The sequence below is a fragment of the Triticum urartu genome, chromosome 1A (genome assembly GCF_056163025.1).
Source record: "Triticum urartu cultivar PI428250 chromosome 1A, HENAU_Tu73, whole genome shotgun sequence".
In the NCBI taxonomy this organism is placed as follows: domain Eukaryota; kingdom Viridiplantae; phylum Streptophyta; class Magnoliopsida; order Poales; family Poaceae; genus Triticum; species Triticum urartu.
Window position 1 is genome coordinate 549,246,677 of NC_141873.1, and position 14,311 is coordinate 549,260,987.

At 48.5% G+C, this 14,311-nt stretch overlaps 3 protein-coding genes across 3 annotated transcripts in view; 2 read left to right on the forward strand and 1 right to left on the reverse strand.

The window, feature by feature from the left end:
- Nucleotides 1-682, forward strand: part of LOC147992559 (uncharacterized) — a 28,900-nt gene extending 28,218 nt beyond the window's left edge. Inside the window, exon 3 of the mRNA XM_087539066.1 lies at nt 284-682. Coding sequence (XP_087395192.1) covers nt 284-682 — 399 coding nt within the window. The remainder of the gene's footprint in view (nt 1-283) is intronic.
- Nucleotides 683-1,101: 419 nt separating this feature from the next.
- On the forward strand, nt 1,102-5,865 carry LOC125528510 (uncharacterized). Its single transcript, XM_048692969.2, has 3 exons — nt 1,102-3,830; nt 4,109-4,780; nt 4,870-5,865. Exons 1-3 carry the CDS (start codon nt 3,204-3,206, stop codon nt 5,056-5,058), a joined length of 1,488 nt encoding a protein of 495 aa, XP_048548926.2. The 5' UTR covers nt 1,102-3,203; the 3' UTR covers nt 5,059-5,865.
- A 298-nt stretch (nt 5,866-6,163) lies between these two features.
- On the reverse strand, nt 6,164-10,110 carry LOC125528521 (uncharacterized). Its single transcript, XM_048692979.2, has 5 exons — nt 9,922-10,110; nt 9,618-9,828; nt 8,438-8,668; nt 7,428-7,528; nt 6,164-6,582 (listed from the first exon to the last, which is right to left on the reverse strand). Exons 1-5 carry the CDS (start codon nt 10,108-10,110, stop codon nt 6,319-6,321), a joined length of 996 nt encoding a protein of 331 aa, XP_048548936.2. The 3' UTR covers nt 6,164-6,318.
- Nucleotides 10,111-14,311: the final 4,201 nt, after the last annotated feature.

Genomic DNA, 14,311 nt, shown 5'->3' on the forward strand with positions numbered 1-14,311 from the left:
GAGCCAGCTCGCAAGTTATACGAGTCGAGCCAATCTTAGATTTAAGTTCGTTAATAATAACGAGTCGAGTCGAGCTAGCTCGTTAACGAAACGAGCTCTAGCGAGTCAAGCCGAGCTGGCTCGACTCGGCTCTAATTCCAGCCCTACTCCCAACATATCAGATCTTCCATGACATTTAGGTATGCACAAGTATAATGTATAACATGTAATTTGAGGCTTACTTTACTCACCATGTCATATCACCTTCCTCAGATCTGTCGACTGATTTAATCAATTTCTGCAGAGCGAGGAATGTGATCAACCCACCGGTAACCTCACCGTCAAGTTCTGGGAGGAGTCTGGTCCCATCGAAAACGTACTCTCGCGTGTCAGCGTGATGAGTCTCCGTGAGTTCAGAGGAGAGCCAAGTGAGCTTGGCTTCCTCGAGTTCTTCTTCCAGAGCGCACGGGCGCTGAAGGCCGCAACCATCGTGATGGCCAATCCAAACTTCACACCGTCCTTAGAAGACGAGGCGCTTTACAAAGTGAGGAAGAGTTCCGTAAACATGGCAAGTAAGTCCTGCGAAATGTCTGTCCGCGGGAGTAACGATCCCGCCGGAGGTGAGGTCTGGAACTTCAAAACCGGAGCTGATTTTTCTTTCCAGGACCCCTTTTCGGTAGCTGGGGTTCTCAGCCGAGCCTAGTTTCTGCGGACAAGTGGGTTTTTTTTAATTATATATGTACAAACTATATGAAGTATGGTACAAACTATGGCCTGGTGGGCGTTGGAGATTATTAGCTTCTTCCTGACTGTGATCCCTAAGACATTTCACTATGGCAACGTATTTCATCCCTTGGTGCCTGCTAATTTTGCATTCCACTATGGTAAGATCTTTGGTGCCCTTGGTCAGTTGTGACTTATAACTCCAAACATTACTTCAGGCCTTCTCCACTTAGTATATTCTTATGTGAAGGAGCTTTTGCCCTTTTGCATGTAATTGTGAAATAGAAAGAATTTCTATGCTTGCCTGCTTATCTCTTACCACGAGTATTTAACAAAAAACTACCACAATTTATGGAAACGTGTCCAGAAACTATCACTTTACAAATTTATGCCGAAAATTACCAATTTTTGACCAATCTTTGACTAAAAACTACCATGTCGCAAAAGTGCCCGATTTGCCTCTTCTAAACGCCTTTCTGACAGGATGGATCCACAAGTCAGGGATGACGTGGCGGCAAAGTCAACTCTGTTTATTTTGACCGTTAAGTTAACCGTTATGACAGGTGGGACCCACACGTCATCATCAACCTTCTTCTTCCTCCCCTCTTCTCTCTCTTTGACATCTCAACAAACACCTCTTGTGCATGGGACGAAAGCAGAGGAGTTCCGGCAGCCTGCTCGCTTTACACCACGTCGGACCCCAGCACGAGCGTCGGGTGAACCAGCTCCGGGCCGGCTCTGCCTCGCACTGCACGGCGGCAGTGGCGGCAGCCTTCGCGGCGAGCCGAGCCGCTGGAGCGAGCTCCATCGGTGACCCCAGCCAGGCCCGCACGACGCCTTTCCTCCACTGATTTCTTCTCCCTCCCCTGCTCTAATCTCTCTCCCTTCTTCGTTTCTTCTCTGCTAGGAGACGAACGGAGACCCGACGCCAGAACCTCCCTCGATCCGGCCTCCTCCTGCTCGCCCCCGGAGCACCTTGCCTCAGTTAACCAAGCAGAGGAGCCCCGCCGGCCTGCTCTTCCTTTCTGCCTTCCAACCCATCTGCTTCTTTCTCGCTCGCGTGGCCCCTTCTCCTCACCTCTCTCATCCTCTGCTGCTACAGGAAAACGCCATGGATGGCCCGAAGCTTCGACCGCACAGCTCCAGCGAACCCGCCCGCGATGACCTCGACCCCCAGGCCGCCTGGATCCGCGCGTTTGCCACCCTCGGCTACCTCGAGGAGCTTAGGCGCCCTGCTGCCATGTTCTGCTACTGCCGATGCAAGTCCCACGGCCCACGCCTCCGCAGCCCTGCTTCTCGCTTGCGTGCAAGCGAACGCACAGCCGCGCGCGTTGACCCTCGCTGTGTCCAGCGTGCGACCGGCGGGCGCGGCGAGCGGCGACGCGGCGCGCGGCGGAACGGGCGAGCAGCAGCAGGTACAAACGGCGTTGACTAACGATGCCAGCCCTTACATGTGGGCAATGCCTGTCATAAGGGCGTTTAAAATGGACGAACGGGTCGATTTACATACTTGGTAGTTTTTAGTTAAAGATTAGAGAAAAAGTGATAGTTTTCGGCACAAATTTGTAAAATGGTAGTTTTTGGCACGTTTTCATGAATTGTGGTAGTTTTTTTGTTAAATACTCCTCTTACCACACTAGTAGAACTGCATTGCCCCTGTCATGAGGTGAGATGACATAAACTGTGATCAAGTTAATAGAGAAAATCATTTATACATACAATACCTGATATATGTAGTTGCCAGCATCTTTTGGTCTACATGATGACTTCTCGGCTGTTGCTTCTACAAACTTCTGTGTTTCAACAAGGTTGCTCCAGTAAGACAAAGACCTTTATAGCTTTGCTTATGGCTCACCATCAGTGGGTGCAGAAGGAAGACGATTATGATTTCTTCAAGGACTTGGCTATAATTTCAGTATATGGTCTTCGGCCTTTTTAAAAGAATGTAGTTTAGGGTGAATTTAATGGTATTGGTTTGATATTTTAGATGTTGAAAGATTTTATACAAACTTGGTCATAATTTAGAAAGTTTGGATTTGAAGAAAAATATATTACACATTATATTATATAAGACGGGGGAAGTACATAGAACATGAGAACCTTTTTTTTTTCTTAAAAAAATCTGAAACTACCACCTAAGTTTTCTTTCGACAAAGAATGAATTTTATTGGCTCAAAATAAAGCAAAAAAAAAAAAGAATACAAACACAAGGAGACAGACGGCCTCTGCATGACTCGTTATAATCCTGTCACTTCAAGTCTGATAAATTAGTACGGGGAAGCTCAACCATCTTGCTGTTGGGAAAAGTAAAGATTACTATAGCATTTATACTAGCGTTCCAGTACGAAGACTCTTGGTGTAGACCCTTGAGATTCCACGCAGACCATTAAACCGTGCCACTTCAACAGGCCTTGGTGGATATTTAAGGGCTGCATAAGCATCCTCTAAAGTTAAACTGCGCATCAGTTTAGTTTCAGAAGTTGTAGCACATTGCATACGCCATGTCGAGCAATGGCGGACCAACGGTCGCCGTGAAGCTGTTCATTGACAAGGAGAAGAAGAGGGTGCTGTTCGCCGAATCCGACAAGGACTTCGTGGACATCCTCTTCAGCTTCCTCACGCTGCCTCTCGGCACCATCGTCCGTCTCTTCAACAAGCAGTCTCAGATCGGGTGCCTGGACGAGCTGTACAGGAGCGTGGAGAGTCTCGGCGAAGATCACTTCCAAACCAAGGAGTGCAAGGCCATGCTCCTTCGTCCCGTCAATGCCGCGGCACTTCACTGCGACCGGCTTAGAGTCAAAGTTGACGACGCCGATCTGACGGCAATATATGTCTGCTTTTATTATGGGAGCTGCAGCGAAAGGTACTTCAGCACAGTACGGGGTATTCGATGCAGGTGTGGTACTAGTACCATTAGTGACACTAGGAGGTGGCCACAAAGCTCTCTCGTTGCTGCTGGAGAAACTGCGGATGGGATTTTTTCCAAAGGTGGATCGAAGTTCATCATCACGGATGATCTTCATGTTGCTCCTTCCTCTACGAGTCTCATGTTCTCCCTGATGGACAAGCTTGGGCTGCATGAACAATTGAATATCAAGGAGGAGGTGCTACATCTCAATTCCAATAAGGTCTGTCTTTCTAGCTTCGTTTTTATTAGATTTTATAATTTGAATTTCACCAATTTGTTTAGAATCTTGATGTATCTGTAGTTCTGTACCAAAGTTTTAAATGACCAACTATAGGATTCATGCACAATTGTTCGAAAAAGTTCTAAAATAAAGATATAGCCCTGCTACAGCTGACAGTCCGCTATTTAAAACATTGATCTATACTTCTGTAGTGCAAATTGGGATCCCCCCCCCCCCCCCCCCCCCTATCATTTACAGTTACATTGTATTCCTTCCAGATGATTGGCTTGCTTAGGAGAGCACTGCTGTCTAAGCACCCTTTGACTGGCCTATATTTCAATGCTGCTATAACGCCCAATGGGGTGAGTTCTTCCCAGCTTCCTCACAATCTGTTCGCACCACAAGCAATTGAGGCTGAGCCCAAGTTCAAACCAATAACGATAAAGCTTGTTCAGAAGAAGGATAATTCCTCGGTGTTGTACGCGGAAGTTAAACAAGACTTGGTTGATCTTTTGTTTGGCCTCCTTTGCATTCCTGTTGGGTCTATAATGAAGACTTATAGTCGACTGTCACCAAATGGATGTCTTGATAATCTCTACAAAAGTGTAAATGGAGCAGGATGTGTAAAACAAGACTGCAGAAGCTTACTCCTATCCGCAAAGCTGGCCCCTTTCTTTGGGTGCAGCAGTAATGTGCTCCAAGTAGAAGAATTACCTCGGAGATGCCATAACTTTCCAAGGTATCTTTACGAGATGAATCCGAAATCCCCCAAAAGAGGAGATGAAGCTTCTTATAGGGCTTATGTCAATGGAGGGTCCATCAACTTCATCGTGACTGATGATCTGCGTATCGTCGATTTCTCCCTGGCCAAGAGTCTCCAAGCCATACATGCAGCCAAGATTCCCAAGGGCGAGCTTGTGGAGAAAGAGATAACACTTGACAAAACCCAGGTAAGTCAACAAGGCAAGAGAAGTAGTACATCGTTTTCTCCCCTTTTCCAGTTTTGTATGTTCTTAACAGCTGTTTTTTCTGGCAACAGGTTTTGAAGCTACTAAGAGCTTCACTGGATACTCGCAATGCCCTAAGCAGTGTGCTCTTGCCTCCAATTCCAAAGAAGAGTGTCACCACCAGCGCCGCGACGACGTCAACTCCAGCCGCCATGGCATCAGTACCTCCCCAGCCGAGAAGGAGCCTGCGGCTCCGAAAGCCCATTCAGCCATCAGAGTGACCCACCTACCCATATCATGCGAAAACGAAAGATGCCAAGAAGAAGACATTTCTGCGAACTAAGGATTGTCCAGTGCAAACTTGCAATCGCGTCTCAGTTGCTTGAATGAAGCCACTGTCCTGCAGTTTACCCAGTTGCTTGAAAAAATTCTGTTTCTTTTTTTCCGTTTTCCCTAATTACTAGTATCATGTTTCGAGTGATTGGAAACACTCACCTCTGTTAAATTGGCATTCAAATGTTGAACGATGTCGAGGGCAAATCCTGTTCTGTGTTTTTTTTCTTGAGAAAATCTCATGAAGTTTTTATTTAACTCATCACAATGTTTACATGGATGAAAGTAAGATCTCCCGGGTTGCCCAACCAAACATGACGGCCAACACCGATATTCGAGCTCCTATACTCATGACTAAAAAAGCAACTAGTAAAAAGACTAGAACGATCTATAATTTCTTGAATAATCGCACCATGACTTGCCGCACTTCTCTGCTTGATGTCGTTGATGACAGCTTTGCAATATGAAGCAATATAGATTCTCCGCTCATAGAGATCATCGGCCAAAGCCTGTGCTTCTCGAACTACAAGGGCATCTAGTGTGGTTGGGTCAAAGATTCCCACAAAAGTGATCGTTGAAGCTCCCATGTAATTTCCATGAAAATCCCTGCACACAGCGGCCACAGCTCCCACCGAAGCATTCCAAGAGCGTCATCAACATTAATTTTCTTCATATTCTCCGGTGGAGCAACCCATCCGCTCTGCCTAGCAGGATGCTTGGCCCTCTCACTACTTATGGCTTCTTCATCGCCTGTAAGTCATCTATGAATGAGTTGATGAAAGCATTAGTAGCAAACGGCGTCTGGTATATGTCCTTGTGAAGAACTTTTCTCCTTGAGCTCCAGATCATCCACAGGGATACAACCTTGGAGGCAGACTATATGGCAGCAAGGGTCTCATCCACCAAGGCGAGCAGCCGTAAAGGGGTCGACGTTCTCCATCTTCGACTCTTGGAGGCAGACTATATGGCACCATAGTGCGGCAGTCCGGGCAGTTCAGATCTATCATTTGGAAACAGATGATACATCTTTGGGTGTGGCAAAACCAAAGCAGATTGGAACTCACAAAACCCAGCCTCGCACCTCAGTACAGCAGCAAACAGGCGTAGTACCACACGTAGACAGGGGTTGCAACAGCAAACAGGGCGTAGCATCAGGTTTTCCTAACATTGGACATAGACACACACATGATCACACATGTAACTCCTAGCTAGCACTTGGGGCTGCAGGCCCGGCAATTTGCCTGGCACTCCTTAACCGTGTGCCAGCACGGAACGCCCGGCTGCACGACGCAGCAGAAGCAGTCCGGTTTCCACTTCCAGAACTCACCTTTGGTCTTGCAATCCCTCATGACGCAGAACTTGAGGGAAAGACTGCAGTCTCCAGCAGCTGCGAGCCATCCGAACGCGACGAGCAGACCGATGGCCGCGCACGCGAGGCTGCTCCGCTTCATCTTTGGTTTTCCACCGGCAAACTGCAGGGAAGTCATAGTTGAGTAGGATTAGTCTGCTGAAGCAAAGTGCAAAGCAAGTGATTGAAAGCATAATGCATCTGCAAAGCATATTGTTGATTGGAAGTACGGAGTGCGCAACATAGCAACACTTTGGAGGTGTTTGGTACAACACAAGGTAACGGGACTGGTAATGGAATCAGGTAGCGGTGGGATCGTGGTGTAACAGGAGCATTTGCTTTTAGTAATCAGATTACATCACAGAATCAAACTGGCACTGGCTTTCCACATACATCAGTGAACAGAATTTCAAAACCATCTATTTCACATAGAATTTTAAAAAGCATTTTACATGAATAAACACAAATACATCACTACAAGTTCTTAACCAGGGTTTAAACACACTTCAAAATAAAATAAAATGTCAGATTTCCTTTTTAGAACTACAAAATGTCAAAATTGAAGGACACTTCGGAGTTATAAATGAGTATATTAAACCATAGATACAAATTCATAATTAGCACCATTTTCCAAGTCAAGACCCTCGCAAACCAGCTTCATCATCAACCATGGAATGTTCCTTCAATCTTGCTAAAAGATTGAAGTTAATGTGGTCACAAAAGATTGAAGTTTGAAAATTGAAATTTTCTTGCTAAAAGAAATTAATGTCTATTCAAGTGTGGTTAGCACTAGATATATGAGTAGCATTTTTACTCTTTATTGATTATTGTCGTATTCGCAAGACACAAATGTAATATCAAACCATACAGCTTATAGACCTTTCATCAGAGAGGAAAATCACTACAAGCTAGGTAAAAGAAAATAAGTAATAGCAAAAGCATGGCCAACAACATTCGAGAAGAGCTGACCACTAGGTGGGAGCCTGGGAGGAGAGTGCCGAGCGGGACAAAACCGACGAAGTGCGCCGCTGCCGGGAGAAGGAATATTAAAGAGGTTGATACTTCAGATCCTGCACACGAAAGCAACAACAAAAAATAGAAATTGCTATCAATTATAAGCCAACGACATTGTACAGAAACAAAATACTAGTTTTCCTACGAGAAAAGCCGACAACAACACTTCAGATCTTGACATTGCTACTGTGAGAGTACAAACATAATAGGCAAGCTAGATACCACCATAAAAAAAACAGATCAAAGGGACAAAACCACTATACAACAAAAGAGAAAATACATACCCAAGCTTCTTGGATAAGAAATTTTGTCAATGAACAGAAACGAAAACGATGGCAGGAAACTATGGCTGAACGAAAACGATGTTATGTGTGCTCATTCTGGTTATGTCAAAAAGCTTCCTTTATATTCTTGTAAACTGAGATCGAGTTTGCAAACCCTACACATGAAAAGGTCCAGTTACTTGCAAAGATAACTTAGACGGGCAAGGTTGGAGGTGGAAGCTGACTTTTCGTCTTATTCACAAGGCTTGCTGAGTGCTAACTGACATCCTAAATTTGCAGCAACTCTATGGGAGACTCAAATGAAATTGTAGCCACACTCGTATGCCTATTTAAATTTTTGATGGTACATATGGGAGAGGAAAATGAATGCTAATGTGATTTATGCCAAATGCCATATTTCTAGGCAAATGTAGGAGGAGATTATAGGTAGTATTGCGGGAGGCAAAGCAGCGGTTTCTGAACATTCTGGCAGCTCTGTTTCTGAAAATCACTCTGCAACACTCAGCCTGGCATGGCACCTAAAGGAAATGCGAGTTGGAGATCACAAGCTGCAGGCATTTCACCTCAGCGGACTAATTTTCCTGTCCTGCTATTTTTGTTGGGGTTCAGATCCGCTGATCTGCAAAGTAAGCAAGGGCTACGGCCATGGATGTGTTGAGATCAACACGATTTTATCCATACCTGTATGTTCTTCGGGCTGGACGGTGAAGACGAGCTGGAGCGCCGCGCACTGCTGAAGGCCGCGCCGGGAGGAGCTCGACTCGACTGGGTTCCGGCCGGCCGCCTTGCGCCGTCGATCGAAATTGGTGAGGCACCGGGAGAAAGGGGATTCGGCCTCGGGGGGAGAATGTGAGCTGTCAAGTTGGGGAGAGAGAGCGCAGTGCAGGGAGCCCGGAGCTGAGGCTCCGCTTTCTCACTGCCACTGGAATAGGAATAGGGCAGCAAGATTTATGACAGAGAGGGAGCGGTGAGGAGTAAAGAGGCAAAGTCAGGTTGATGGCTTCACCTGCCGGACTAAATTGCTCAGGGGCGTTTTGGCTGGATGAACAGTCAATTCAAAATAAAAATGTAAGAAAAATCCAGATTCTTTTTGTTGATCTTGGTGTTGCATGTTTGACAAATTTCATGCTAAATGGAGCACCTGTGTTTCGTCGGTGACATTTGGTGTCACAAGCATGTCTGACAAATTTCATGCAAAACAAATTTGGGATGACATTTGGTGTTTTTTTTTTGCACAGGCCAAAATGCTTAACACTTTTGCCTCAAAATTTACAGGTAGCATTTGGATGTGACTAAGAACACATAAAAATTTTGTCTTGTTTTTTTTTTTACATTTAAAAATTTATTTTTGGGTCCGAGAGCAGAATTGAGTTTCTGCAAAACCACCATATTTATAGATAGGATAACATGATGATGTTATCGGTTTTCTCAAAAATCACAAATCACCGACATTTATGTGGCAAGTGAGTGACAGATGCCACGTCCTTCGACTCCTGATGTGTTGCAAAGTGAGATCTTTTGTTACCTTTTAGATGTGGAATTGTTTTTTGACAAATATGAACCATAAAAAGTAGGTGTCATCTGCAAGGTAGTAAGAGCATCTCCAGCCGTTCAGCCCCTTAGGAGGCCGAAAAAGCGACGTCTGGGGCCGAACCGGCGTTTGCTTTCAGCGTGGGGCCGATTGCGTTCCCAGTCGTCGCCCCCAAAATCGCGCAAACTCGGCGATCTGATGCGAATCTGGCACAAACTCGGCGATTTTTCATTAAAATTTGTACAAAAACAGAGAAACATACAAACAATGCCTAGCCCTATTACGCCGCGGCCGCCGCCCGCCTTCTACATGCCAAGGAGCCTGTAGAACCGGGTGTAGTCGCCGCTGTCGTCGTCGTCGTCGCCGCCGCCACCCTGCGCCCCGCGGAGCCGCCGTCATCCCTACTGCCCCCCTGACCAGGGTCGCCGACGCGCGGGGGGTTGGACGGCCCAGGCTCGTCCTCGTCGTCGCTGTCGAGGATGACGACACCGCCCTCCTCGCGTCCGCGGTGCCACGCCTTGATCTCCGCGTGCGCCCGGCGCTAGCGAGCCACATGCTCGCGGACATAGTCTGCCTTCGCCCACTTGAGGGCGGTCTCGTCTGCGGCGGCCATCTCCGCGTGCTCTAGCTTCACGAGAAGCAGCCCCGGCTCGGTCTTCAGCCGGACTAGGCGGAGGGAAGGCGGGGAGGGGCGCCCGCCCTTGTTGATGTCAAGGGCGCCGTTGCAGGTGCGGCGCTCAAGCGACGTCTCTCGCGGCTCCGACTTGATGGGGCAGAGCGCCGGCGAGCCGGAGCCCGACGATGAGGAGGTCCCCGCCTCCATTCGCCGCAGCGTCTAGGAGCTGCCACGACGACGAGAGAATGACGGGCGCGGCGGGTACTCGAGCCCGACGATGTGGTCAAGGACGGCCTCGAGGGTGCGGTCGGGCACGCCCCACCACTCGCGCCACCCATCGGCATTGAGGCGGCCGCGGGGGATGATGCCGTTGGCAGAGGCGATCTGGTTTTTGCGGCGGCGCTCGAAGTACATCGTCCCCAGCGTGTGGCTGTCGGCGGCGTACCTCGGCTCGTACCGCTGCGCCTCTGTCAGCGACGAGCGGATGCGTGCGATCTCGGCCCGCCGTTCAGCCCCGGTGGTCACCTGTGGTACCGGGACGCCGCTGGCGCTCAACTTCCACGAGCCCGACACCCGCATGTCTGGGGGTGTTGGATAGTCGGCCTCGTAGAGGAGGCGTGCCTCGTCCTCGTGGAGATGGCGTCGGCCGAAGCCATTCGCCGCCGCGGAGTCGTCGGGATACCGCTCAGCCATGCTCATCGGTGTGGGAAGAGGGGGGAGAGGCGAGAGCAGGCGAGTTGTGGCGACTGTGGTGTTCACCGGCGGGGTGGTCGGCTTTTTATAGCCGAGGCGGGGTGGTGAGAATCTGCATGTCGGGCGGCGCGTGGCAGGAGCGGGCGGGACGCGCGTTGCGGCGCCTTCACTGCACCGCCCGTGAGGCATCAATGGAGGCTGACCGGCGCGGCAGCCTTGGCATTGATTCCCGCAGGAACCGAGGCGATGAGGACGACGTAGCGGCGTGTCGCTGACTCAGCGGGCCCATTCCCGTTCACGCCAAAATCGCTTTCCCTGGTGCCCCCAAGCGCCCCCAGCGCGCTGAGTTCGGCCTGGGTACGCCGGCACCAGTTTCAGCCCAAACCGGCAAAAAACGGGCTCCTGGGGGCGCGACTGGGCCGTTTTTTGGGCGCCGGCGGCAAAAAATGGCCTTGGGGGCCTGTTGGGGGCGCGGCTGGAGATGCTCTAACCCATTGTGTACTCACGACCATTGATCATATAGTTGCAAGTCTCCGGCAACAGGCCTAACAAACAGTGGTGATCTCGACAACACATTCAAATCATTGTGAGAGCCAGACAATCCAAAGAATGAATACCAAATCCATAGATCCTCCGATGCAACAGCCTCACGAATGATAGTTGGACTATGGCAGTGGCCTTTGTATTGACCTTTTCCGCCTTGCAGTTGATCCTAGCATCCCAGGCCATCTCTTTTTACGTTCGATGCCAACAACCTCCCGGTGTCTTCCTTGTTGGGTGCCTTCAAGTACTCCGGCCCTAAGATATCAATGACGACTCTTGTGTATCTTCGAATGGCCTCCAAGTTTGTATCTTCTCCAATGCGAAGATGCTCATCAATGGCATCGGCCAAACACCCATAGGCAGAACTCGAACAGCCGCAATACACTTCATAAAAGAGCTCGCGCTTATCTCTCCACATGCGTTCCTCCTGAGTTTGAACCAATCATCATTCTTCTCCATGGGTTTTGCAATGGTGAGAAACAGACTTTTTGATGAGGAACACTAGATGAGAAGAAAGAAAACACATGCCAGATCTGTCTGGCTACTTCTAGATGCTTCCACTCTAGTGTAGTATTTCTTTCCTTTTCTTTTCCATCCTACCTACTGTTTTCTAGAGTCTTCTAGTTGTGAGTAGCTATGAGTAGAATGGTGAAACTTCCATAATGTTTTCTAGAGTATTCCAGCTATAAGTAGAAGTATGTGAAGGCTTCCCAAAGCCCTATAAATAGAGGTCCTCACTGTTGGAAATATGCCCTAGAGGCAATAATAAATTAGTTATTATTATATTTCCTTGTTCATGATAATCGTTTATTATCCATGCTAGAATTGTATTGATAGGAAACTCAGATACATGTGTGGATACATAGACAACACCATGTCCCTAGTAAACCTCTAGTTGACTAGCTCGTTGATCGATAGATGGTTACGGTTTCCTGACCATGGACATTGGATGTCGTTGATAACGGGATCACATCAGGAGAATGATGTGATGGACAAAGACCCAATCCTAAGCCTAGCACAAGATCATGTAGTTCGTATGCTAAAGCTTTTCTAATGTCAAGTATCATTTCCTTAGACCATGAGATTGTGCAACTCCCGGATACCGTAGGAATACTTTGGGTGTGCCAAACGTCACAACGTAACTGGGTGACTATAAAGGTGCACTACGAGTATCTCCGAAAGTGTCTGTTGGGTTGGCACGAATCGAGACTGGGATTTGTCACTCCGTGTAAACGGAGAGGTATCTCTGGGCCCACTCGGTAGGACATCATCATAATGTGCACAATGTGATCAAGGAGTTGATCACGGGATGATGTGTTACGAAACGAGTAAAGAGACTTGCCGGTAACGAGATTGAACAAGGTATCGGGATACCGACGATCGAATCTCGGGCAAGTATCGTACCGCTAGACAAAGGGAATTGTATACGGGATTGATTAAGTCCTTGACATCGTGGTTCATCCGATGAGATCATCGTGGAACATGTGGGAGCCAACATGGGTATCCAGATCCCGCTGTTGGTTATTGGCCAGAGAGTCGTCTCGGTCATGTCTGCGTGTCTCCCGAACCCGTAGGGTCTACACACTTAAGGTTCGGCGACGCTAGGATTATAGAGATATTAGTATGCGGTAACCCGAAAGTTGTTCGGAGTCCCAGATGAGATCCCGGACGTCACGAGGAGTTCCGGAATGGTCCGGAGGTAAAGATTTATATATAGGAAGTGCTATTTCGGCTATCGGGACAAGTTTCGGGGTCACCGGTATTGTACCGGGACCACCGGAAGGGTCCCGGGGGTCCACCGGGTGGGGCCACCTGCCCCGGGGGCCACATGGGCTGTAGGGGGTGCGCCTTGGCCTGTATGGGCCAAGGGCACCAGCCCCAAGAGGCCCATGCGCCAAGAGATGAGGGAAAGGAAGAGTCCTAAAGGGGTAAGGCACCTCCTAGGTGCCTTGGGGAGGTGGGACTCCTCCCTGGCCGCACCCTTCCTTGGAGGAAGGGCCAAGGCTGCGCCCCCTCTCCCTTGGCCCTATATATAGTGGGGGGAAGGGAGGGCAACCATACCTAAGCCCTGGCGCCTCCCTCTCCCTCCCATGACACATCTCCCTCCTCCTGCAGCGCTTGGCGAAGCCCTGTTGGAATCCCGCTACTTCCACCACCACGCCGTCGGGCTGCTGGATCTCCATCAACCTCTCCTCCCCCCTTGCTGGATCAAGAAGGAGGAGACGTCGCTGCTCCGTACGTGTGTTGAACGCGGAGGTGCCGTCCGTTCGGCGCTAGGATCATCGGTGATATGGATCACGACGAGTACGACTCCATCAACCCCGTTCTCTTGAACGCTTCCGCGCGCGATCTACAAGGGTATGTAGATTCACTCCTCCCTCATTGCTAGATGACTCCATAGATTGATCTTGGTGACACGTAGGAAAATTTTGAATTATTGCTACGTTCTCCAACAGTGGCATCATGAGCTAGGTCTATGCATAGTTTCTATGCACGAGTAGAACACAAAGTAGTTGTGGGCGTTGATTTTGTTCAATATGCTTACCATTACTAGTCCAATCTTGATTCGGTGGCATTGTGGGATGAAGCGGCCCGGACCGACCTTACACGTACTCTTACGTGAGACTGGTTCCACCGACTGACATGCACTAGTTGCATAAGGTGGCTAGCGGGTGTCTGTCTCTCCCACTTTAGTCGGATCAGATTCGATGAAAAGGGTCCTTATGAAGGGTAAATAGCAATTGGCATATCACGTTGTGGTTTTTGCGTAGGTAAGAAACGTTCTTGCTAGAAACCCATAGCAGCCACGTAAAACATGCAAACAATAATTAGAGGACGTCTAACTTGTTTTTGTAGGGTATGCTATGTGATGTGATATGGCCAAAGGATGTGATGAATGATATATGTGATGTATGAGATGATCATGTTCTTGTAATAGGAATCACGACTTGCATGTCGATGAGTATGACAACCGGCAGGAGCCATAGGAGTTGTCTTTATTTATTATATGACCTGCGTGTCATTGAACAACGCCATGTAATTACTTTACTTTATTGCTAACCGTTAGCTGTAGTAGTAGAAGTAATAGTTGGCGAGACAACTTCATGAAGACACGATGATGGAGATCATGATGATGGAGATCATGGTGTCATGCCGGTGACAACGATGATCA